Source organism: Nannospalax galili, unplaced genomic scaffold (genome assembly GCF_000622305.1).
Source record: "Nannospalax galili isolate Female #2095 unplaced genomic scaffold, S.galili_v1.0 scaffold886, whole genome shotgun sequence".
In the NCBI taxonomy this organism is placed as follows: Eukaryota; Metazoa; Chordata; class Mammalia; order Rodentia; family Spalacidae; genus Nannospalax; species Nannospalax galili.
In genome coordinates, this window is record NW_008355971.1 from 1,188,070 (window position 1) to 1,213,732 (window position 25,663).

At 50.8% G+C, this 25,663-nt stretch overlaps 1 protein-coding gene across 5 annotated transcripts in view; it reads left to right on the forward strand.

Moving 5' to 3' along the window:
* The window catches only part of Sipa1l3 (signal induced proliferation associated 1 like 3), a 257,269-nt gene that overhangs the window by 209,005 nt on the left and 22,601 nt on the right, over positions 1-25,663 (forward strand). For 4 of the 5 annotated variants that reach the window (XM_029556583.1, XM_029556584.1, XM_008853891.3 and 1 more), the window contains 3 exons: positions 9,683-9,904; positions 22,930-23,095; positions 24,105-24,351. In XM_029556583.1, coding sequence (XP_029412443.1) covers positions 9,683-9,904; positions 22,930-23,095; positions 24,105-24,351 — 635 coding nt within the window. The remainder of the gene's footprint in view (positions 1-9,682; positions 9,905-22,929; positions 23,096-24,104; positions 24,352-25,663) is intronic. The other variant, XM_008853892.3, reaches the window with a different exon arrangement.

Genomic DNA, 25,663 nt, shown 5'->3' on the forward strand with positions numbered 1-25,663 from the left:
CCAGTGCGAGTGTTTTTGCCGATGAGTGAGAAGGCCCTGGCTGCGATCCTTGGAACCAAAAGGAGGGAGGGAGGAAGGGAGGATCACTGAGTTTGGGAGAGCCTGGGTGGGAGGGAGGGAGGAGCAGCGGGGAGGATCACTGAGGTTGGGAGAACCTGGGTCTTCAGCAACTCTGACCTGAGGAGCTCTTGATTCTGGGAGCCCAGGAGGGCTGACCTGGAGACAAAGAAAAAGCATGAGGCTCCATCTCAGGCACCTGCCTAGACAAGCAGCTCTCACTCTTCCAAACTCACTGTGCTCCTTCACTTATTTCATGCATATTGCGTAGAGATCTGCGCTGTCCCAGTTAACGCTGACTTCACCCCTCCTCACAGATAACAATCCCGTCATCACTGAGACCAGTGTAGCACTGTGCCCAAAGAGAGGGGCAGGGACATGGAGCAAGACCAGAGGTTCTTGCTCTTGGCATAGGTCCTGAATTGGCAGGGGCTGGGGCTGGTGGCACAGGCCTGCAATCCTAGCTACTTGAGCAACTGAGGCCAGAGGATTACAAGTTCAAGACCAGCCTGGGAAACTTAGTGAGACCGTGTTTCAAAACAACAAAGGGGTTGTAGAGGACCCAGGTTAACAACCATCTCTAAACTCCAGTTCCAGAGGATCTGCCACCTTCTTCTGGCCCCCGTGGGCATTGTATACCTGTGGTGTACTTACATACATGCTGGCAAAACACTCATACACATAAAATAAAAATAACTCAAATTTTTTTTAAATAAAAAGCAGACTGGAAATATAGCTGAATATTAGTGTTTGCCTAGCATATGGGAGGTCCAGAGTTCAATCTCTATTACTAAAAAACATATTGTAGGGCTTTGCCATCCATGGTATGAAGACAGTGGCAGTGCCAGGAGTAGCTGGTGGCTGAGGCAGGGGGTGGGAACAAATTACCCAGTGTCTCAGATGTTTGTGCTGAACCCAGAAACGAAGGGAGTTAGACTGGAGGGGAGCCCCACTATAAAAGAGGGCCCCCCCAGCTGATGGGAGCTTTAATTTGCATATAGACAATTGATGCTAATTGCAAATCATTCTTATCTACTCATTAAGCTGCTTTCCCAAGTTTTCTCCTAGGCAACTGGGTTTTAGTGTGGAACAGCATTTCCCAAAATGAGGTGCCTGAAGTGATTTGGTGGCAGGAGGGAGATGCTTCCTCTTAAGTGGATGTGTGTTTCCTTTATCAAGTATGAGGCAAAAGCTTCCACCCCACCCCTGACTACAGATATTGCACTAGACAAGTTAAGGAAAGATGGACCTTTTTCTTCTCTCTCTCTCTCTTTTTTTTAGGGGTGGAATCTTGTTTTGGGTGGGGAGTAAGACTGGACCTTATTATCTAACCTCTGGCTGGCCTGGGACTGACTATGTAGACCAGACTGTCTACAAACTTGTGATAGTTCTCCTGCTTCTGCCTCTCCAATGCTGGGAGTGCGCCATCACGTACCACTACAACCTGCTCAAAATGAGGTGATTTAAAGAAATGTATTCAGCCCATTATGGTGGGGCACAACTGTAATCCCAGCACTGAGACAGGAGGATCGTGAGGTCAAGGCCAACCTAGGCCACATGACAAGAGCCTACCTCAGAGACGCACACAAAGGTGGTGTCCAGACAGTGCAGCACATCATCACCACCATCAGTGTTCCCCCACCATCCCTGTTCCCCTACCACTTTCTACTGGTCCTCCAAGTCTTCTCATTTCCATAGACTAATATTCCCCTAGGCAGTCACTGATCACCCAAGAGACCCCAGGCATCTCTGCCACCTGCTGGCCATGCTTCCTTGTAGCAGACAGCTTGGAAACCACCTACTGTCATGGTCTCCTCCCTTGACAATGACAGACAGCCTGATACTTGACCCCAACACCCACCCCCGTCAATGTCTTTGTCTGACTAGGCCTGTCCTGAGAGTTCTGTGCCCTGCTCCAGCTCCACTGCACCCTCTCCTCAGCACAGAACTTGCAGTTTCATTCGTGCAGCACCTGAGTGTGCCAGGCCAGGGGCTGGCTAGCCCCAGGGAGACAAGCAGCTGGTGACCAAAGTCATGAATGAACTGTGTTACCGGGCAGACTCAGAAGAGGCACACCTGGCTGGTTAGATGGTCTCAACCTGGGTTGCTGTTCTGTGGGTGTTTGTGTTGTCAGTGGCATGTTTTATATAGTTTGCTATGTATAAGCTAACTATACTTCCTTCCTTTTTTTTTTTTTTTTTTTTTTTTGATGGGGAGTTTGCTGGGGATTAAATCCAGGGCCTTGCACATGCTAAGCATGTGCTCTACCACTGAGCCCCAGCCTTAGCTAGTTAAAAAAATAAAACAACAAAAAAAGCAGCCAGGCCTGGTGGCACATATGTATAATCCCACTCTGGAGGCCAAGGTAGGACTGTCATTTCCAGGTCAGCCTGAGCTACATAGTGAGACCCTGTCACAAATTAAAAAGCAGAAGAGAAAGATGGGGTTTCTGCAGGCTGTTCTTCTGAGGAGCAGCAGGTGCAAAGACCTGGTGGGGAAGAGGACAGAGTCTTTAGGTCCCTGAGCACAGGCCCCTCCCTGGCCCAAGAGTAGGAATTGAAGAAGCAGCTGATAAGTCAGGGGTCAAAGATTCTGTTTCCAAGTTTGGGTTTGATCTTAAGAACGGAGAACAGACAGAAAGGTTTCAGTAGAGAAAGAAACGGCGGATCTGTGCTTTTTTTTTTTTTTTTTAAACTGTGTACAAGTATACAATGTGAGGCAGGGAGGGGTGCATGTGCAGAAGTCGGGGGATGTCGCTTTATGAAGTCAGTTCTTTCCTACCACATTCACATGGATTCCAGAGATCAAACTCAGGTTGCCCTGCTTGGCCAACAAGCGCCTTTGCCCACTGAACTATCTTGCCAGCCCCTGATCTGTACTTTGAAAGATGGTGTTTGGAGCAGGACAGGAGGTGAAGTCCCAAGGAGGAGGCTGAGGCCAGTGCCGAGAGGTCTCCAGCCTGAAGCAGATATGTAGGAGCTGAGCCTGCCTCTGGCTGCTGCAACTGGAAGGTACTAGAAACCACAAGAGGAAGGAGGGCCGACCATTCCCAGTCCCACTCTCCTAGGCTTTGTTCTAGACACACCGATGCTCTGGCAAACAGTCCAGTCCCTCCTTTGGAGAGCTGACATTCTACTGCAGAGAGAACCAGATGGACAGACAACAGCCATGTGATATGCAGATGGCGACAAGTGCTTAGGAAAGAAGCAGAGAGGCGGGCAATGTGTTGATATGCTGTAGAAAATGAGCAAGGGGCCCAGGCAGCCAAGACAGCAAATGCTAGGACCTCGCCAACCTGTTTTTTCCGTACTCTGGGAATGTCAAGTGGCCAGAGGGTGAAGCAGGTCGCCAAGGGGAGCATGGCAGGAGGTCAGATTGGCACAGTGGGCAGGAACCCAGCTCCAGCAGGCTTATTACTGTGATCAGATGCTAAGATTGATCCTGGGGAACATGGGAGCCATGGAAGGTAGTTGATGAGCCCATACCATAATCTGGTGTACGTATTTTTAAAAGATCAGTCTGAGCTATAACATGGTGGTGCAGGCATGTCATCGCCTGTAAATACTCAGAAGGCAGAGGCAGGAGAATCATGAGTTCATGGCCAGTCTAGGCTCCATAATGAGAGGAGGGAGGGAGGGAGGGAGGGGCGGAGGGAGAGAGAGAGAGAGAGAGAGAGAGAGAGAGAGAGAGAGAGAGTCAGTCACACTGGTTTTCTCCAGGAGGAACAGACTATTTGAAGGGAGAATAGAAAACAGATTTGAAGGCTGCCAGGAAGAGATGGGCCTGGCCACACCTAGAGAAACCCCACCTACTCCCTTCCCTGGCCCCAGCCCTTACTGCTGAAGCTGGCATAGCCTGTAGCAGCTTGTGCCTGTCAGTGACTTCAGTGACTTCACAGACACTCCCCCACCCCACCCCACCCCAGATATTCGTCATGGGAGTCCAGCTGCCAAGTCCCCTGCCAGGCACTGGCGCCCGTTGTGGGCACCTCAGTGGGTCAAGCAAGCCTAGGCACATGATTACCATCAGCAGTGCACATGCCAGAGTCTTCTGGTTTCCAGAGCAATTTGTCAGCCAGGGCGAGGGGATCAGAGACTCCGTTCCCCGTGGAGCTGACACAGCTGCGCATTCCCAGCAGGCAGGAAGCACGTGGCTTTGCATCTCAGGCTGTGCCTGCAGTCTCCAGATCCATCTGGGGATCCATCTCGGGCACAGCCCTGAAGGGTAATCTGGGGACCCTGGGGTCTGCTGAGTCCCACCCTGTCTATGTCCACACATGACCGACCTGTTCAAGGAGTCACGGTCAGCAAGGAAAGAGGGACCCAGGCTGTTTTCCTAGAACTCAAGGGATTGAGGGAGTTCGGCAGAGACCTGTGGGCAGAGGGGCAGCACCAAGGCCCCGAAGTAGAAACACTCCTGAGTATTTGAGGAACAGCATCATGTGACTGCAACAAGGGAAGCAGAGGCAAGTGGAGAAACTGAGGGTAGAAGAGACAGCAGAGAGAGCGGGGCCTGTGGAGGGCTCTGCCTGGCTCTGCATGAGCCAGAGAACCACAGAATCCTGGAGTGCCTCACCTGTTCACGGGGCCCTGAGTGGCTGTGGGGCAAACAGGGAGCCCTGGGAGAGACCACTGTGACAGTCCTGGCGAATGACATTGGAAGTGGCGAGCAGTGATGGGAATAAAATCCAATGGAGTCCTCACTCCATATCCTTTGTCACTCCCCGAAGAAGCCCAAAGGTGGGGTGTGACCCATGATTCAGATCCTACCCTGGAGCATGATCCTTCCAGCCACATGCCGGGACTGAGGGACTCCCAGGCACTGGCAGACACCAGTGGGATAAAGCAAGACAGGTGTAACGGTCCAGCCAAGTGGAAAGCAGCCTGGCCCACCTGGGCTGTGTGGGCATGGTGTTGCTGCCTGACTGCTTCCTAGTGCGTGCCCAAGACATAGCCCCCTCCCACTTTTTGCTGTGTGAGCTCCTTCAGGCTCTGTGTCTCTGAGGCTCAAGCTCCTGTCAGATGAACAGTAGTGGGAACTCAAGGTGGGCATGGTAGTCCACTAACCCTAGGACTCAGGAGGTAGAGGCAAGAGGATCAGGAGTTCAAGGTCATTCTCAGAATCCAGGCCAGCATGGGATACATGAGACCCTTTTTTTTTAATTAATACTAATAAATAATAGAAATAAATAATAATAATAGAGCTGGGATCCAAGGTCATGAGGACAAAATGAAGCCGTGAATTTTTTTTTTTTCTGTCTTTTTGAGACAGGATCTCCCTGTAGCCCCAGATGGCCTGGAACTCACTATGTAGACCAGGCTGGCCTTGAACTCACAGAGATCTGCCTGCCTCTGCCTCCCAAGTGCCGGGATTAAAGGCCTGCACCACCATGCCCTGCAAAACCATGAATTTAAAGGACTTATCACAGTGCTGGAGACAGCTGAATTCAGAAATACCCACTGCTGCTGTGCTGTATTTCTGTTTCTCATACATTTATCATGACAGCAATCATCTCCAAGAACACCTACAGGAATTGAAAGTGTCCAGGCGGACAGCCTAGGCTCTTGTCCCATTTCTTTCCCCTACATCACTCCAGGCAAGCTATTTAAGCTCTCTGAGCCTCAGTTTCCCCACTTGAAAATGACAGTGATAGCCCCTGCATCAGGGAGTGCCAGACGTTCCACAAGGTAATGTGTAGGAAATATTTAGAACCAGGTCTGGCTGTGTCCACTGCCTCTCCCCTAAGGGCAGGGCTGCAGCTTACTTCTTTGTGCCCGTCACCCATCCAGACCACCTGCCAACCCCTTAAGAGCCTGGATGGAATATGGTGCAGGCCCACAAAGCCAATGGGATGTGTCCACCCAGTCTGTGGCTCTGAGTCACAGAACTGCTTACTGCACCAGGATTTGCTCCCCTAAAATACAGAACAGGTAATAGTATAGCCTCTGGCTAAAAGGGGGGTAATTGGTGTACCTCCCTGCACCCCTGCCCTATCTTAGCTGGAGCAGGGGCATGTAACTTCCATTAGAGTCGCAGCTCTGGGACCTCATCCCCTGGCCCCTTGCAGAGCACTTTGCGCTGGTAACCTCACAAGGCAGACGCCATTGCCAGCTCATTTTTCAGAGGAGGAAACAGGCTCTCTAAGGTGAAGGGACAAGGCCAGTGTACCCATGGGAACTAGGCTTGCAGCCTTCCTCCTATGGACAGGAAAGACTGCTTCCTCATACACCTGCCTCTCCTCTACATGAAGGCTGTGTTGAAGGAAGGATCCACCCTGGTTGCCTCTGAGGCTGGGGTATCAAAGGGCCACTTCCTTTTTACCTGAAACCCTTCATGTGGTTTAGTTTGACCTCCAGCTTCTACAGCCAGAGCTAGTGAGTACCTGTACCCTGCTCCAGGGTGTTTTCAACAAACATGTCCCCATCCAACCTTTTCACTTTAAAAGTATGTTACATTATAATCCAGCATGAACAGTTTCACAAAACCATTCGACTTTTATGTAACATACATTGGCAGTTTTTGTGTATAGTGTTTTTGGTTTGGTTTTTGGTTTCTTGGTTTGGGTTTTTGGGGGTTTCTTTGTCTTTTTGAGACAGGGTCTCCCTGTAGCAGCCCCAGCTGACCTGGAACTCACTATGTAGACCAGGCTGGCCTTGAACTCACAAAGATCCACCTGCCTCTGCCTCCCAGGTGCTGGGATTAAAGGTGTGCACCCAGCTTGTTTTGGGGGGGTTTTTTTTGTTTGTTTTTTGAGACAGGGTCTCATGTAGCTCAGGCTGCTGAAAACTTAGGCGTGTAGCCAGAGATGACCTGGAACTCCTAATCTTCCTATCTTTACCTCCCAGGTGCTGGGATTTGCAGGTGTGCACACCTGGCTAGAATTTATCCTAAAAATTTTAAGTTGATTTGCAGTTGGGCATGGTGGCACAGGCCTGTAATCCCAGCACTAGGAAACTTGAGGCAGGAGGATTTCATGAACTTGAGTTCATGAGTTTCAGGCCAGTCTGGGCTATAGTGTGTTTATTTATTTATTTGTTTATTTATTTACTATTTTATATTTTGTCTTTTTGAGACAGGGTCTCCCTGTAGCCCCAGCTGGCCTGGAACTCACTATGTAGACCAGGCTGGTCTTGAACTCACAAAGATCCACCTGCCTCTGCCTCCCAGGTGCTGGGATTAAAGGTGTGCACCCAGCTTGTTTTGGGGGGGGTTTTTTTGTTTGTTTTTTGAGACAGGGTCTCATGTAGCTCAGGCTGCTGAAAACTTAGGCGGGAATTGATTTTTGGAACAGTTGGGTCCCCACAGTTTGCAGTTGATAGTAGTGGGTCCCTTGTAGGAATTAAGCGAGATGACTCAGAAGATAAAGATGCTTCCTGGGCAAACCTGATGACCTAAATTTAATCACTGAAACCCCCATAAAAAGTGAAAGAAGAAGCCCGGTGTGGTGGCACACGCCTTTAGTCCCAGCACTTGGGAGGCAGAGGCAGACGGATCTCTGACTTCAAGGCCAGCCTGGTCTACATACTGAGTTCCAGGACAGCTGGGGCTATAGAGAGACCCTGTCTCAAAAAAGACCCAAAAAATAGTGAAAGAAGAAAACCAGCTCCACAAAATTGCCCTCTGATCTCCACAGGCACACACACATCATGCACACACAATAATAAATTTTTAACTTAATTAAAAAATTGGGGGCCGGGCGTGGTGCGCATGCCTGTAGTCCCAGCACTTGGCAGGCAGAGGCAGGTGGATCTCTGTGAGTTCAAGGCCAGCCTGGTCTACATAGTGAGTTCCAGGCCAGCTGGGGCTACAGGGAGACCCTGTCTCAAAAAGACCAAAAAACATGAACACACCTCAAAAAAAACCTAAAGAGCAAATTGCTCTGTCATACGTGTGTGTGTGTGTGTGTGTGTCTATATAGTCCTCAAACTGGCCCCTTATTTTTTGAATCTGGAACTTACCAGTTTAGCTACATTGACTTGCCAGGAAGCCCTGGGGAATCCACCTGTCTCTGCCCCCCACCACTAGGGTTGCAGGCATATGTCTGCATACCTGACTTTTACGTGGGTATGGGGATCCAAACTCGGGTCTTCATGTTTGCACAGCACGGAGTTTACCTATTCAGCTATCTCACAAGACCCTTAAAACATACTTAAGCTTAAAAAAAATCAAACCTCCGGGTGTGGTGGTGCATGCCTCTTTAATCCCAGCGCTTGGAGGCCGAGGCAGGTAGAGCTCTATGAGTTCAAGGCCAGCCTGGTCTACATAGTGAGTTCCAGGCTAGCTGGGGCTACTGGGAGACCGTGTCTCAAAAAGACGCCCCCCCCCAAAAAAAATCAAGCCTTGTTGAAGCCTCTAGATTCAATTCCTATACCCACAAAAAATTTTTTTTAATGTTACTGAACAATTGCCACAGTCCTAGTAAAAACATAACTTCCCAGAGTCTCTCCTCAAAAAAGTCCCATTTCTCTGATTGTGGACACATGTGTTTTTAATGTACAGAAAGAAAAGCTGATGAAGGAAACAGCAGACTGGTAGCCATGGCTCCCTCTAGAGAGAAGTAGAGGCTGAGAGACAGCCTGGCCTCCTCCTTCAGCTATAGGCTGTACCAAAGGGACCAGGGCTTTATTAGTTACTTTGTGTAACCATGATCAAACTATCTCTAAGAGAACAGGTTAAAAGGAGGCAGGATTCATTTTGGCTCCCAGTTTTGAGGGTTCCGCCCATACTGACGAGGTCCCATACACTTGGACAGAGCTTCACGGTGGCAGGAGTGTGTCACAAGAGTTTGTCTGCCACATGGCAGTCAGGAACTAGGGTTCAGATGTAACCATCAAAGGAATACCCCCCATGGACTCATTTCTTGGGTTGAGTCCTACCTCTTGAAGTTTCTAGAACCTCCCAAGATAGTGCCATCAGCTGTGGATCAAGCATTCAGTACCCAAGCCTGTGAGAGCCATTTCATATTCAAACAGTAACAGGCAACTTCTTAGTCACCCTCAGAGATCCAGATGCGTTAGAGGGACGTCTGAGTGGCACTGGGTCTGTGCAGACACTGTCCTTCTGTATTACAGGAATCCTCTTCCTCCTCTTTTTTGCATATGTGTTATGCATGTGTGTACACATGGATGTAGAGGTCAAAAACTGACATTGGACATCATCCTCAGTCACTATATATATTAAGGCAGGGTCTCACTTGACCTAAGCACCCACTGATTCTGCTGGTCTACCTAGCCAACTCACCTGGGGTATCTGATCTCTGCTTCTGGCTGGGATCATAGGCAGGTTGCCATGGCCACCCTGCATTTATGTTGGTGCTGGGGATCCAAATCTAGTCCTCACACAGGTACAGCAAGCACTTTACCCCGGAGCCATTCCTCTATCCTCTAGCACCTTTTTCCTCATTTTTTAAAAAAGAAACCACCTATATAGCCCAAGCTGGTCTCGAACTTGATATATAGCAAAGACTGACTTTGAACACCTGATCCTCACGCCTGTATCTCCCACGTGCTGGGATTATAGGCATGCATCACCCTTCACCACTATTGCTGGAATATTTGCTGCAGCAGCCTAGTATTTGTGTCTCTCTTCTGTAAGTGAATTTATTCCTTTTCCTTTGCTTTTGCAGTGACATGGGCTCCAGGGCTGGCTACCCCACTCAGGTTTACAAAACAGCCAGTGCAGAGACTCCCCGGCCCTCCCAGCTCGTTCAGTCCAGCCCCTTCCAGCTCTCCACCTCCGTCCCCAAGTCTTTCTTCTCCAAGCAGCCTGTGCACAACAAGCACCCAACAGGGTGGAAGAGAATGGATGAGCCCCCACCTCGGCCACTGCCCTTCACCGACACCAAGAAGTAAGTGTCTAGATGCACATAACCCCCCCCAAAACCCCTCTGAGTCAGGGAGACGGTGACACCTGACTCACTGTGCTCACCCACACCCTGGATTTACGGCTGAGAACAGGACAGATGACGAAGACCCCTGCTCTCAGGGAACTGATGTTCCGTTGGGGTGACAGATGGTAAAAAGTAAGAAAAAAAGTATTTGGGTGTATTGGCACAGAGCTGTCATCTCAGAACTCACATCTTTGCTTCCCGTTTTGGGGTGGGAGTGCTGGGATTTTAAAGATTTATTACTTTTAATTTATGTGTATGTGTGTCTGTCGTGTGAGGAGGGAGTTGCTCATGGAGGCCCTGAAAGCTGAAGTTACAGGCGGTTACGAACCACCCAGTGTAGGTCCTAGGAACTGAACTCCAGTCCTCTGGAAGAGCAGCAAGTGCTCTTAACTATGAAGCCATCTCTTCAGCCCCTCTGTGCTATGATTTTAGTGGGGTTTTTTAGGTTTTTGGTTTTTTTTTTCAGTGTATACAAGTATTATACCTGTATGCATGTAAATGCACCTGTGTCATGCAGTGTCCTTGGAGGCCAAAAGAGGGCATCAGATCCCCTGGAACTGGAGTTATAGAGAGCTGTTAGTTACTATGTAGGTGCTGGGATTCAAACTTGGGTCTTCTGCCAGGGCAGCCACTGCTCTTAACCACTGAACCATCTCTCCAGCCCCTGAGTGCTAGGATTTTAGATGCATGCTACCATATGCAACTTTCTGCATGGGCTCTGGGGATTGAGCTCTGGTCATCAAGCTTTCCCAACTAGTACTTTCTACCCACTGAGCCATCTCCCTTCCTTTATTTGTGGGAGGTAAGGAGGTATTAGACATCCTCCTGTAAAACTCAATGAGGCAGGCACTGTCCTTGAACCTGGGTCCCTCTGTTCCCTCCATTAGGCTAGAAGCTAGCAAGCCCCAAATGATCCTCCTGTGTCTGCCCACCCTCGGAGCTGGAGTCCTAGGCATGCATGGGATGTCTGACCTCTTCCATGGGTGCAGGAATCTGAACCCTGGTCCCCATTGTGACGCAGTACACACTCTTAACTACTGCACCATCTCTCCAGTTCCTGCATTTTGATAAAGAGTGGAAGAGGGAGGAGGAGGCCTGTACAGTTAAGAAACAGCTTTGGTCCTAGGGGTACACTCAACAGGAAAGCACTTGTCCACCTAGAATGCACCAGTGAGGGAGGGCTGAGGGTGCGGCTCATAGTAGAGATCTTTACCTAGTGTGCACAAGTCCATGGGTTCAATCCTCTGCAACACAAGAAAAAAAAAGACAAAGAAAAATTCAAAAGGTCTTTCCAGTTGTAACTGGAGAATATGATAATCTGTGCTTTTGGCACACTTACCATATTGCTGAGCTCAGTTTTGACTTCTTTTAATATAAGGATTATTGATGGGACCCAGGCATGGTGATACAGGCCTTAAATCCCAACACTCAAGAGGCAGATCTCTATGAGATCGAGGCTAGCCTGACCTACATAATGAGTTCCAGGCCAGCAGCTGGGGCTACAGGGAGACCCTGCCTCAAACAAAGATTATCGATGGCTTTGTTTATCTATTGGGAAGACGACTTACAGAGGAGTCAGTTTTCTCCTTCTACCATGTGGATCCTGGGGACCAAACTCAGCTCATCAAGCTTGGCAGCAAGTACCTTTACCCACTGAGCCATCTCACACCAGCTCAGTTCCAGGTTCTTCTAGGTGAATGCTCACAACAGCTCCATGAGGATGTGATATCCTCCTCACTTAACAGATGAGACAACTGAGGGTCACATGCTGGTGGGAGATAAATCTAAGACCAGGCAGCCAAGTCCAAGGCTTCTGTTCTGTTGGGTGAGGGGTCCCTGCCATCCTCCCCCTCCTCTTTCCAGCACCTTCTTTCCTGACCTGGTTGGGTCTGTTTAAGTTTGTGAATGACACGTAGCTTGGAGGTGGGGTGGAGGATACCAGGAGACAGAAGATGGTCCCTGGAGATGTGAGCAGGCCCTGAGAATCCAGTTCACACATCTCACTGACAGTCAGCAGGGATTCTGAAAACTAGCATCTGGCCTTTTCTTCCCCTGCCTATAACCTCCAGTGACTCTCCCACCCCAGAATTAAATACAGAGGCTCAAGGTCACTGAGCACATCTTGTACCTAGCACTTGCACACTGTTTCTTGCACAAACACTTGCTGAGGTCCTGCCTGATCTGCCCTCCCTCCTCATCCTTCACTCTGCTCCAGCTGTGCTGACCTCTTCCCGGGCCTCAAACTTGTCACCTACAGACACATCTCAGGGCCTTTGCACTGCCTCTTCCCATGGCCTGGAACTCTTTCTCCAGATAGCTTTGAGCTTGATGCCACCTTGTGCGATAGGCCTTCGCAGCCTTGAATAGGAAAGTCTCCACTGTCAGTCTCTGTCTTTGTTCCCATTTGTCCCACTGGAAGGTACAGGACCTGCCTGGCACACACTGTGGGAGCTTAGTCAGTAAATATACAAGTCATGGGTCTCATTTTTTGATTCTCTCTGCAACCCCAATAAGTGAGAGACCCCCACTTTTCCATGAGGCTGGAGGGTCAAGCCCTGCCTAACCCCACATGCTCCTCCGTGACCTACAGCTCCTCTAGTGGCCTCGCCTCCCTTCTGCATCACTCTCTGTGACTAGTACCTCCATCCACCTCAGCCCCGGATCCTGAGTCCATTTCAAGGGCCGTCTTCGTAAGGGAGCACAATCCTGCCCTGCAGACATGATGTCTCACAGTCTGGAAGCCAGGTGTCTCCTGCGCGTCCTGCTTGGAGCCGTGAAGGAGGCAGTATGGGAGGGCCTCTCTAGCAAGGGGTGCTTTGCTGCCTCCCCGCTAAGGCGAGGTGCCTCACCCCAGCACTGGCTTCATCACAGGGCCTTTCCCTCTGTGGGGTGGTCTCTGGCCACCTTTCCCCAGTTCTACCAGATTAGAGTCCACCCTAATGGCTTCATTTTAACTGGATGACTGCACAAAGCCCAGATTCCAGGGCAGGTCACATTCAGAGATACAAGGGCTTGGGACATAAACTTATTTTTTCTGATTAAATGCAAGACTTTGCACATTAGGCAAGTGCTCTACCACTGATCTCTATCCCCATTTATTTTTTTCTTTTTGGGATGCTGGGGTTAGAACCCAGGGCCTTACACACACTAGGCAAGTCCCCAAAAACCTTGGTTTTTTTAGACTGGGACTTGTGGTCCTCCTGCCTCTGTCTCCAAAGTGCTAGGATCATAGATGTGCACCCCATCCATAGCATGCTACAGATACATTTTAAAAATCACATACAAAAAATACTGACTTACTGCTTTTGTCTGTATCCTCCCCAGTTTATAAAGTTGCTGGGGGGGTGCTTTTTTGAGGCTGGAGCTCAAACCCAGGACCTTGTGCTTTCTAAGCAAGTTTTCTACCATTGAGCTGTACCCCAGCTGTGAAGCTTTTTATTCCCTTGAGCATCTCCAAATCATGACCTTATCACTTTTAGAGACACTCTTGAGTCATCTAACCTAGTTTTCAGAAAACACCATTTTAAACTTGTGGCTAAATTATTCGAGATTAGACACTGAAATAAGATACTCTTGCTGGGGGTGAGGTTCAGGTGTAGAGAACTTGCCAAGCATGTACAAGGCCTGTCTGATTCCATCTCTAGTATGCCAGTAAGAAAACAAAAAACTTACCACCACTTGGGAAGTAGAGGTGGAGGCAAGAGGATCAGGAGTTCAAGGTCAGCCTGGACTATGTCAAATCTTATCTCAGAAAAAAAAAAGAAAACTAATCTTCTTGAAATTCAATACTGTATTAGAGTCCTCTAGGGAGGTACAACTGATGAATGAATGTATGTTGAAAGGGAATCTGTTAGATGGACACACACAATCGTGTCTGGGTAGTCCAGCAAAGCCAAGAATCCGGTAGTTAGTTTCTCAGTCTGTGAGGAAGGATGTCTTAGCAGTCCCAATGTGGCATGCAAGGCCTGGATTCCTGGAGAGCTGCTGGTTTTAAGTTTGTGTTAGGAGCGTGAAGAAACTGCTGGTTCTCATATCCTCGAAGGAGCACAGTAGTAGCAATAGGACAGATGAACTTGCCAACAAGCTCCTCCATCGCAGTCCCTTTTATCTGGGCAGCCACCAGAAGATGCCATCTACATTTAGGTGGGTCTTCCCTCTCCAAATAGTCTGATCAAGAAAATCCCCCACAGGAGTGCCCAACAACTTGGCTTTCAGTTGATTTCAGATCCAGTCAAGTTGACAACCTAGATTAACCATTACTGGAACTATCCCCAGGCCCAAGAATGGGTTGATAACTCGTTTCCCTACATTCATCAATACCCGTTCTAATCTAGGCACTATCACAAGCTCTTTCCCTGCTTTTAACCCCTCTAACCCCCACATCTTGCAGGTATGAGTGCTTTGTCTCTGATGTTCAAGATGAGGAAAGTCGAGGTACAGGACTCAGTTGTGGGAAGCAGTCACTGTTCCTGTTACACGTTTTGGCCTTAGAATTTCCCTCCACAATCTCCATGTGTTCCAAGCTCATTCCCCAGTGTAATTACCAAGTCTCCTCAAGGTCTCTGCCTCCCTCTTCATTGACCCTGGTCTCAGGTCTCTAAGAATCTAAAACTGGCCTTGACTAAGGCTGTGCGTCCCCAAGGATTGGCACTGGCGACAAGGAGCATCACCTGTCAGCCAGGCTTTGCAGACCTGGCCCCAACAACCCTCCTGGCAACCCCACAAAAGGGGTCTTGTTCTTTCCCCATTTCCAGAAGAGGCACCATTAGTATCTCACCCAAGGTCCCCACCTAGATGTGGCACAACAGATCTAAGATCTCAAACAATGGTGTCTTGTCCTTCTGAGTCAGGCAGAGGGGACCGCGTACAAGATGGTGCACTCCTCTTCTGACGAGAAACTTCTTGGAGGAAGCAAGCCTTCCCTCTTTTGAGGGAAGGCTTGACAAAAGATGGTGTGAGCCAGTGATGGACACAAGCCTTGTGCTACAAGGACCAGGTGTCTGCCACAACAGACCTATCACCCAGCCCTGGTCAACAGTTCTGCCTCAGGGATGGCCAGGCAACCTAATTTTGCCCACTTGGTCTGTGAACTCACAAGTCAGTAGCCTACCTTTACTCGGCCACCAGAAGGATAGCACAGCATGGAGTCCACTATCAACTGCCCACCTCAGAATCTGTTTTAAATTGGGATAACTGTAGTCTCTACTTCTGGGGTAGCTGCAAGGACTTTCAGAGTCCCTTCATGTTAGGAGCACAAGGCTAGCTGGTGAAGGTGGGCCAGACTCGGGAGGCCACACTGTGCCAGAGGTACAGGGTTGGAATTATAGCCCTCTTCCTGGCAGCCTCTACATCCTTGATGCCTCTGCCTCACAGGTTGATCTGGCTGAAGGACAGGCACTACTCTGTGGCTGCCTCTGTACCTACCACAGGGGGTTAGTACAGCCACATGTGAACCTCTCTTCTCCAGAGTGTGGCCACACCAACCCCTCTTGGCTCAGTGGCACCATGTAGTGTGTTTTTAAGGCCCATTGACCCCTGTCTGAGGGATGGAGAATCAGGCAAGAGGAGGTCCCTGGAACAGCTTCTGCCGTCTCCATAGGGCCTGCCACATAGTCATGTGGTAGTCAGGAAGACGAGCCCCAGTCACAGCTGAGCATCCAGATGCCAACTGCCTCATCCATGAACAGAGGCAACCCCCTCACACAGAGCCATGGAAGAGACAGAATAAAATCTTGGGAGCAAGAGCAGCCCAGAGCCTGGGAGAGAGTGAGCAAGCACTCAAGAGGTGACACTTGTCACTGCTGTTGCCTGTGTGCGCCTGCAGTTACCATGTAATCCCATGGGTCAGATGACTCAAGTCCATGTCTCGTTCTGCATCTCTTTTCTTGGAACCTCCTAGAATATCAGTTCTCTCACCGGAGAACTAGGATGGTGCTGAAACTCTCATGACTGCCTGAGGAATGCACAGTTACACACATGCAACACCCAGCCACAGCCCAAAGCCCTGTCACCAGGGCCCGCGTACCAACAAACACCACTTTCCTCATGAGCAAGTAACCGTGTAGTTCAGAACAGCCAGCAGACATGTCTTCTGAGTGTCCTCAGCATACTGTGCCTCAGTTTCCCCAGCTACAATGTTGAAGACAGGAGTGCCTCCACCACAGAGGTGGTGTGTGGGTCAGTGGGCTGAGGGCCTGGCTTCCAGTGGTTGACTCTGGCTTCCAGCATCCCTCCTTCCTCAGGTTCAGGGACCGCCCCCAACTTCAGCTCAGCATGACCAAGGAAGGAGCTAGAGGAGCCTCTCCTTGCACAACAATTCCCCACAAACAGTAGGGCTCTTCTTGCCATTCCCCACTGGCCTCTGCCAGCCATGTTGGAAGAACCCCCCAACTCAGACAGCTGGGATGGGGCCCAGCTACACCTGACCCTCTGCTTGCCCTGTTGATGGGGAAGAAGTTGCTGCCACTGGGTCCTACCTGCCGTGATTGTTCTTTTATGAGGGAAATGGCTTTAATAGTACAACATGGCAGTATCTGAGCTTCAAAATGGGGTATGTCAGGACAGAATATAAGTGCGTTTCCTTCATTTCTGTTTCGAAGGGTAAAATACACACAAGGTAGAAAATTACTGCTACAGAAGGTTTGCGGTTTTGGTTTTGGATTCCGCTTTTTTTGAGACAGGCTCTCATTTTGTAACTCTGACTGGCCTGGAACTTGCTATGTAGTCCAGGCTGCCCTTGAACTCACAGAGATCTACCTGCCTGTGCCTCCAGAATGCTGGAATTAAAAGTGCACCACCACTCCCAGCTTGTTTGGTTTTAATTTTAATTTTTTTTGTTGTTGTTCTTTTTGAGACAGGGTCTCCTTGTAGCCCCAGCTGTCCTGGAACTCACTGTGTAGACCAGGCTGGCCTCGAACTTACAGAGATCCATCTGCCTCTGCCTCCTGAGTGCTGGGACTAAAGGCATACGCCACTACACCTGGCCCTCAGATGATGCGGTTTTTCTTTTTTTTTTTTTTGGTCTTTTTGAGACAGGGTCTCCTTGTAGCCCCAGCTGTCCTGGAACTCACAAAGATCCACCTGCCTCTGCCTCCCAAGTGCTGGGGTTAAAGGTGTGCGTCACCACGCCCAGCAAAATTGTTTTTATGTATGTGCACATGCACATATGCGAGCATGTATGTACCACTGCAGGCCCAGGCAGGTCAGAAGACAACTTTCAGTTGCATGGCAAGTACTTCTACCCACTGAAACAGGGTCTCATGCAGCCCAGGCTGGCCTAGAACTCACTAGTCCTCTGCTGCCACCTCCTGAGTTGCTGGGGTTATAGGTGTGTACCACCACACCCAGCACAGTGAAAAGAAAGGGTCTCCAACTTCCTAGCCCCCAGCCCTTGGTTTCCCTGCATAAATCAGTCACTAGTTCATTTCTTCTGCATCCTTCCAGATGTGCTGGCCATAACGTGTGATCACGTACACTTCCTTTGCTCCCACCCCACTCCCTTTTATTTTTTTAATTTTATTTATTATTTTTATTTTATGTATATGAGTGTTTAGCCTGCATGTGTGTAAGTGCACCTATGTTGTACAATGCCTGTGGAGGTCAGAAGAGGGCACCGGATCCATTGGAACTGGAGTTACAGATGGTTGTTAGCTACCATGTGGGTGCTGGGAATTGAACCCAGGTCCTCTTCAAGAGCAGTCAGTGTTCTTAACTGCTGAGCCATCTCTCTGGCCCCTTAACCAAATATTTTATTATTTTTATTTTATATGTGCAAGTGTATTGCCTGCATGTGTGTAAGTGCACCTGTGTTTTAAAATAAATATGTTAAAAATATTTAGCTGGACATGGTAGCTCAAACCTTTAATCTCAGCACTTGGGCGGCAGAGGCAGGCAGATCTCTGTGAATTCAAGGCCAGCCTGGTCTATATAGTGCGTTCCAGGCCAGCTGAAGCTACAGAGAGATACTGTCTGGAAAGAAAAGAAGTATTGAAGCCCTTTTGGGATGGTACTTTAGAAGTAGCACAACTGCCTAGAATCCCTCAGTGAGGGGCTGGGGGTGTGCCTCAGTGGTAGTGCACCTGCCTAGAATCCACCAGTGAGGAGCTGGGGGTGTGGCTTAGCGGCAGAGGGCTTGCTCTAGGTTCCATCCCCAATACCACACAAAAAAGTATGTATGTGTGTATCCATGCTAGGCAAGGGCTTTGTCACTGAGCCACACCGCCCAGCCCTGTTGCATAGAATTGCAAGTTGTGTTTGCTGCATAGACAGGCCACACACACAGCATTGGCATCATATGTATCCTTGTAGGCCTTTCTGAAAGGAACATTCCCCAAAGTCAAATTGCCAAGGTGGAGAAAGTACCCGTTTCAATGTTTTCTGTGGGTCTTTTTATACCCTCTGGAGAGGGCTGAACGATGCTTCTTTCCAGTGGGGGCCTTAGTGAGGCCGGGCCTGCTCCCTCACTAGGGCAGTGAGTGCATGGAGGATTCTGGGAAAAGGCAAAAATCAAAGGTGGGGGAGGGGAGCGCTGCAGCTTCCTCGGAGCTATTGCTCTTGGGGTATCTTTCTGCCTTCTGCTTTTCTTCTCCCAACCATAAGCTTTGAATTTGCCCAGAGAATTCTGTCCCTGTTAGGGACAGAGCCAGCATGCCCTAGACCTGCAGGTCTGATTTGGGGAGGAATAAAGCCTAATAAGAAAAGAAAAAAAAAAAAATTCACACCATCCTGTCTGTCTGCCTTTGTTAAAATCACAGGGCTAGCTACTCAGAAAGAGAAAGGAGATGCAGACTTCAAAGCCCTCCATAGCCAAGACGTCTCATTCCTTCTCCCAGCTCAGAGACTGTTTCTTTCTCCAGTTACAAATGAGGAAGGCCAGGTGCCAGCTTATTTAAACTAGTTATTGTTGTGTGGTAAGCCAGATTTCACAGTTCAGAAGGGCATCAGATGAGAAAGGCCATGTTCCCACCTTATCATGTGACTCCTCCTCCCCAGAGGTGAACACTGTTCCCCATGTCTCCCAGAAACCTTTTTCTGCAAACAGAAGTACATTTTCTAAATCAAATGTGAACATGTTATCATACACCACACATAGTTTTTCATTCCATCTGTGATGGAAACATGACAGTCATTGGCAGACATGGTGGCACATGCCTGTAACCCTAGCACTTAGGAAGCTAAGGCAGAAGGCTACTGTGTTCCAGGCCACATAGCAAGACCCTGTCTCAAAAAGCCAAGAACAAAGGGGAAAGAAAACAAGGCCTGAAGTACAGCTCATTAGGAGGGTCCTTGCCTAGCATGCATGAAGTCCTGGGTTGGTCTCCATCATCACAAAAAAGTTAACTCATTAAAAATTAAAAATAAGCTGGGTATTATGGTATATACCTTTAATCCCCACACTTGTGGGAGGAGGTAGGAGGAGCTCTGTGAGTTCTAGGCCAGCCTGGTCTACATAACAAGTTCCAGACCAGACAGGGCTACATAAGAAGACCATTTCAAACAAATGAAACAAAATTTTTTTAATTAGGAGGGCTGGAGAGACAACTGAGTGGTTAAGATCCCTGGCTGCTTTTCCAGAGGACCCAGGTTCAGTTATCAGTACCTACATGGCAGCTAACCATCCGCAACTCAAGTTCCAGGGGCTCTGATGCCCTCTTCTGATTTCTGCGGGCATTGCACACATATGGTGCACTTACATACATGCAGGCAAAACACACACACAAATTTTTTATTTACAAAAATTTAAGGCTGAGTTGGTAGAACACTTGCCTGGTATGCACAGAGTCCAAAGCTTGATCTCAGCACCACATAAAACGGATATAATAGTGTATGTCTGTAGTCTCAGAGTTGGAGAGAGGGAAGCAGGAGGTCAAGGCTCTCCTCGGCTACTTAGCATATTTGAGGCCAGCTTGGTCTGCAGGAGACCCCATCCCTAAAGCAAAGAAAAAAAGAAGGAAAGGAAGGAAATAAACATGACAGTCAAGTTCTGTCAGGACACCTGAAGGCTCTGCAGCCCAGTGGCCTTGGTTTGACTCTTAACTCCTCCATCCACAGGCTTTGTGACTTTGGACAAGTGGCTTAAATCCTCCATGCCTTAGCTACCTCATCCATAAAATGAGACATGATAGGAAGGACTTAGCCATGTGTCTGTGGCTAGCATTGAAGGAGTTCTAAGGGAGCCCCACTTTGCTCTTAGGCTGGGTAGACTGGCCAGAGGTGTGGTCAGTTGAAGTCCCTGCAGCTGCTGTGAGGAAAAGTGAATGAGCAGCTTCCAAGCAGGGCCAGTGTTGCATATGCAGAGTCCAGGTTTCCACCAAGGAGGTTGGCCTGAGCCAGAGGCCAGGCCACAGACAGGCAGGAGGCCTGTGAGTCACACCGGCCCTGAGGTCTTTTGGGAAGAAGGCAGAGAGCCTTGAGGGAGCAGGGAGCCACTGGGGCCTCCTGTCAGGAGCCAGCCAGGCGCTTGGCAGCAGATTGCAGGGCAGTACTATGAGGTGTTTTCCCGCTGTGCAAACCAAGGTCAGAGGCCAAGTGGAACTTGTCCAGGGTCACACAGCAGAAGCAAGCAGGGGCAAAATTGAAAGCCAGGCCTATCCTTTCCAGGCCTTCCGTTTTCAACCTCAGGCTGGAGCTCAATAGCCCTAGAAGTAGCCTGAGTGTTCTAGAAGGCTCTGTGGGGTCAGTGCTGTGGGTCAGCATGAGAATGCTGGAAGAGGAGTATTGAGTGTGACCCCATGCCCCAGCTGCCCTCTGAGAAGTGGGAAAGTGGGCAGCTCAGGAAAGCAACCGTGTCAGCAATTGGGCCTCAGGAACTGTGGTCTGGTGGGTCTATTACCCCCTAGACTCCACCTGCTCAGGTGGAGATGACTGGTCCTGGAGTTCGCAGGCCAAAGGTGGGGGTTTTCTAGGATACCTCATTGTTCTTGTCTGGATCACACTCACCTCTCACCTACCCCCACCCTCACCCTGCCACCCACCCATCCTCCTGATACAGGTAGGACCTAACACTGGCCAGCTGCCAGCAGGGACCCCCAGGTCTTCCCAGAAGCAATCTCGAGTCCTGACTGACTCACAAGCCCTGCTTCATCTACCCCTGTCTTCTCCCAGGCCTTCTCAGTTCCTTCCTCATAGCTCCAACGCTTGCTCTTCCTTCCACCTGTGATGTTCTTCTGTGTGGACCCCTCCTTGCTCTCCTCCACCTCCAGGTGCCAACCCCACAGAACAGGCCCCATCCGGTCCTTCTGCCCAGCCTTATTTGCTTCAAAACACATTTCTATTTTACACATGGGGTCCCCTCCTGGAGGTGGCTCTTTGGTCCCTGCCTGCCTCTGGAATAGGCCCAGTCAGAGTGGGTTCCCTACAGATGTTCACAGCGAGTGAGTGATGAGTGAGTGAGTGGTGAGTGAGTGAGTGGTGAGTGAGTGAGAGAGTGGTGAGTGAGTGGTGAGTGAGTGAGAGAGTGAGTGGTGAGTGAGTGAGTGGTGAGTGAGTGAGGGGTGAGGGAGTGGGAGGTGAGTGGTGGGTGAGTGGTGGGGGAGTGAGGGAGTGGTGGGTGAGTGGTGGGGGAGTGAGGGAGTGGTGGGTGAGTGGTGGGGGAGTGAGGGAGTGGTGGGTGAGTGGTGGGGGAGTGAGGGAGTGGTGGGTGAGTGGTGGGGGAGTGAGGGAGTGGTGGGTGAGTGGTGGGGGAGTGAGGGAGTGGTGGGTGAGTGGTGGGGGAGTGAGGGAGTGGTGGGTGAGTGGTGGGGGAGTGAGGGAGTGGTGGGTGAGTGGTGGGGGAGTGAGGGAGTGGTGGGTGAGTGGTGGGGGAGTGAGGGAGTGGTGGGTGAGTGGTGGGGGAGTGAGGGAGTGGTGGGTGAGTGGTGGGGGAGTGAGGGAGTGGTGGGTGAGTGGTGGGGGAGTGAGGGAGTGGTGGGTGAGTGGTGGGGGAGTGAGGGAGTGGTGGGTGAGTGGTGGGGGAGTGAGGGAGTGGTGGGTGAGTGGTGGGGGAGTGAGGGAGTGGTGGGTGAGTGGTGGGGGAGTGAGGGAGTGGTGGGTGAGTGGTGGGGGAGTGAGGGAGTGGTGGGTGAGTGGTGGGGGAGTGAGGGAGTGGTGGGTGAGTGGTGGGGGAGTGAGGGAGTGGTGGGTGAGTGGTGGGGGAGTGAGGGAGTGGTGGGTGAGTGGTGGGGGAGTGAGGGAGTGGTGGGTGAGTGGTGGGGGAGTGAGGGAGTGGTGGGTGAGTGGTGGGGGAGTGAGGGAGTGGTGGGTGAGTGGTGGGGGAGTGAGGGAGTGGTGGGTGAGTGGTGGGGGAGTGAGGGAGTGGTGGGTGAGTGGTGGGGGAGTGAGGGAGTGGTGGGTGAGTGGTGGGGGAGTGAGGGAGTGGTGGGTGAGTGGTGGGGGAGTGAGGGAGTGGTGGGTGAGTGGTGGGGGAGTGAGGGAGTGGTGGGTGAGTGGTGGGGGAGTGAGGGAGTGGTGGGTGAGTGGTGGGGGAGTGAGGGAGTGGTGGGTGAGTGGTGGGGGAGTGAGGGAGTGGTGGGTGAGTGGTGGGGGAGTGAGGGAGTGGTGGGTGAGTGGTGGGGGAGTGAGGGAGTGGTGGGTGAGTGGTGGGGGAGTGAGGGAGTGGTGGGTGAGTGGTGGGGGAGTGAGGGAGTGGTGGGTGAGTGGTGGGGGAGTGAGGGAGTGGTGGGTGAGTGGTGGGGGAGTGAGGGAGTGGTGGGTGAGTGGTGGGGGAGTGAGGGAGTGGTGGGTGAGTGGTGGGGGAGTGAGGGAGTGGTGGGTGAGTGGTGGGGGAGTGAGGGAGTGGTGGGTGAGTGGTGGGGGAGTGAGGGAGTGGTGGGTGAGTGGTGGGGGAGTGGTGGGTGAGTGAGTGGTGGGTGAGTGGTGGGTGAGTGGACAGCGCCAGGTGACGTGAGGGCGGCACAGTCACTTCCTGGTATGACTAGCTTTCTGCAATCCCCCTTGGCTTTGAGAACCAGCCTTCAGGCCCTCTAACTCTAGCACACTCATTCCAGGCAGGTGGACACTAACGCAAAAAACGTCTTTGGTCAACCACGACTGAGGGCGTCGCTGCGAGACCTCCGGTCCCCTCGGAAGAACTACAAGTCGACCATTGAGGACGACCTGAAGAAACTTATCATCATGGACAACCTGGGGCCAGAGCAAGAACGAGACACAGGGGTGCGTGGCTGGTGCCAGGTGGCCCAGGGCTGGATGGGGAAGGGCAGTGCTCTCTGCCATGTCCCCAGCCTTTAACATCTGCTGGTCTTCGGGGGATCTGTACGTGAGGGCCCCTGTTAGTCCATGACAGAAGCAGGACTTAAGCCAGCTGGGGAAGGCCCCAAAGACCAAGAGCAGAGCTGACTCCCAGGGAAAAGTCAGGCTCTTGTTCCCGAGGACAGGGTGAGACCACAGCAGCAGGTACAGCAGTGCCCCATCGTCCCTGCCTGCCCCTCACTGTTGGGAAGACGCTGTCTGAGGCAACCAAAACAGCCCTTTAGTGGGCATTGGGGCACATGCCTGTAGTCTTAGCCCTCAGGAGGCTGAGGCAGGAGGGTCACAAGATCCAGACCACCCTGAGCTACATGACTAGAATGTATCTGAAAAGAAAAAGAAAAATAACTAGGGACATAGCTTAGTGGTAGAATGCCTGTATAAGATCTGGAGTTCAAGCCAGATGTGGTGGCGCACGCCTTTAATCCCAGCACTTGGGAGGGGGAAGCAAATGGATCTCTGAGTTCAAGGCCAACCTGGTCTACATAGTGAGTTCCAGGACAGCTGGGACTACAGGGAGACCCTGTCTGAAAAAGACCAAAAAATAAAATAAAATAAAAGCCCGAGTTCAATCCTTTAAAAAAAATGGGCGGGGGAGGGGAGAAGCCCTCAGTCTCCAGGTTCTTACAGGGTGTGTTGGTGTCCGTGGTGCCCTTGGGAGCCTTAACCTGGTTCTGGTCCATTGTGGCTCATGCCACCCTCCCTAACCAGTCAGGCCAAGATTTCAAGCCCTTTCCTGGAGCTGGAGGCTAGGATCAGAAGCTATGGTCACAGGTCAAGGAGAGGGAGTTCCCAGAAAAACCAAGTACTTTGATCAGCAAGGGTGAAAAATGGATGCTAGGTAGGTAAGACACCCCCAAAGACTGGGGCCACAAGCCCAGCATGACACTCCCTTGCCCCACCCCCATCTTGGCAGCAGTCCCCCCAGAAGAGCCTGCAGCGAACACTTTCGGACGAGAGCTTGTGCAGTGGGCGCCGGGAACCCAGCTTTGCCAACCCTGCCAGCCTGGAGCCAGGCCTGCCCAGTGACGTGCTCTTCACCAGCACCTGTACCTTCCCCTCCAGCACACTGCCCGCCCGCCGCCAGCACCAGCACCCCCACCAACCCGGCGGGGCACCCAGCACCATCCCAGCCACAGGCAACAGCTTCCCGGAGAAGAAATGTGAGCCTGGGCAGCCTAGGGCTGCAGGTCACCCAGAGCTGGGAAGTTGGGGGGCACTGCTCATGGGAGGTACCTGGTGGTCATGAGGGAGGAAAGGGTGCCCCCGAAAGGCAGGTGCCTACATCAGCAGCTCCCCAGCTCCTACTACCACCACCACCACCCCACCTCCCTGCTCCCACCTAAGCAGCCGCTTTCTGAATGTTTACTTAACAACCTGACTTCCCCCAATGCCCCATGCTTGGGGGTTTGGACTGAGTAAGACTTACCTACCCAGTCACCTAGCAAATGTTTATTGCATCTGCCTGAGTGCAGGGATTAAAAAGTTCACTAGAAAGCTGGGCGTGGTGGTCCATGCCTTTAATCCCAGCACTCGGGAGGCAGAGGGCAGACAGATCTCTGTGAGTTCAAGGCCAGCCTGGTCTACATAGTGAGTTCCAGGACAGCTGGGGCTACAGGGAGACTCTGTCTCAAAAAGACCAAAAAAAAAAAAAAAAAGTTTACTACCATGCCCAGCCCTGTTGGATTGAGACAAGAAGAGTCCAGGCTGGCCTCAAACTTCAAGCAGGAGCCATCACTCCTGACTACATATTGCCCCTGGGAGGAGAGGCAGGCAGCTTCATTGCAGCATGCTGATGGGATAGATTAGGGGTGCTGCTTGGCCTTTGGAGGTGTTGAAAAATGTATGGCACACCTCATTTTCTTTTTTTAATATTATTTTTATTTTATGTGTGTGAGAGTATTGGCTGCATGTAAATTCACCCATGTGGTACAATGCCCACAGAGGACAGAAGAGGGCATTGAATCCCCTGTAACTTCAGTTACAGTTATTAGCCACCATGTGGGTGCTGGGAATCAAAACTGGGCCCTCTGCAAGAGCAGCCAGTGCTCTTAACCCCTGAGCCATCTCTCCATCCCCAGCACACCATATTTTCTAAGATCCAGGCCATCTTGAATTCAGTGATGTTTCATGCAAAAGATCTCACCTAAGGGGTCATGGCCCCATATCTCTTGCACATTGTGGGGAATAGGATAAAGGAGATACCAGGGCGCTTTTAGGGGGTCTATCTTATCTCTTAAAATCCCATAGTAAAGGTATAGGGGCACATGCCTATGGGCCTAGCGCTTAGGAGATAAAGGCAGGAAGATCAGGAGTTCAAGGCCAGCCTCAGCTGTATAGTGAGTTCCAGGCTAGCTTGATATACAAGAGATCTTGTCTCAAAAAAACCAAAAATTGTAAATCCTCCCATGGTACCCCCCTACCCTCCCCCCTCTGGTGTTTTGAGGCTTTAGCCCCAGAGACCACCCTCAGGGC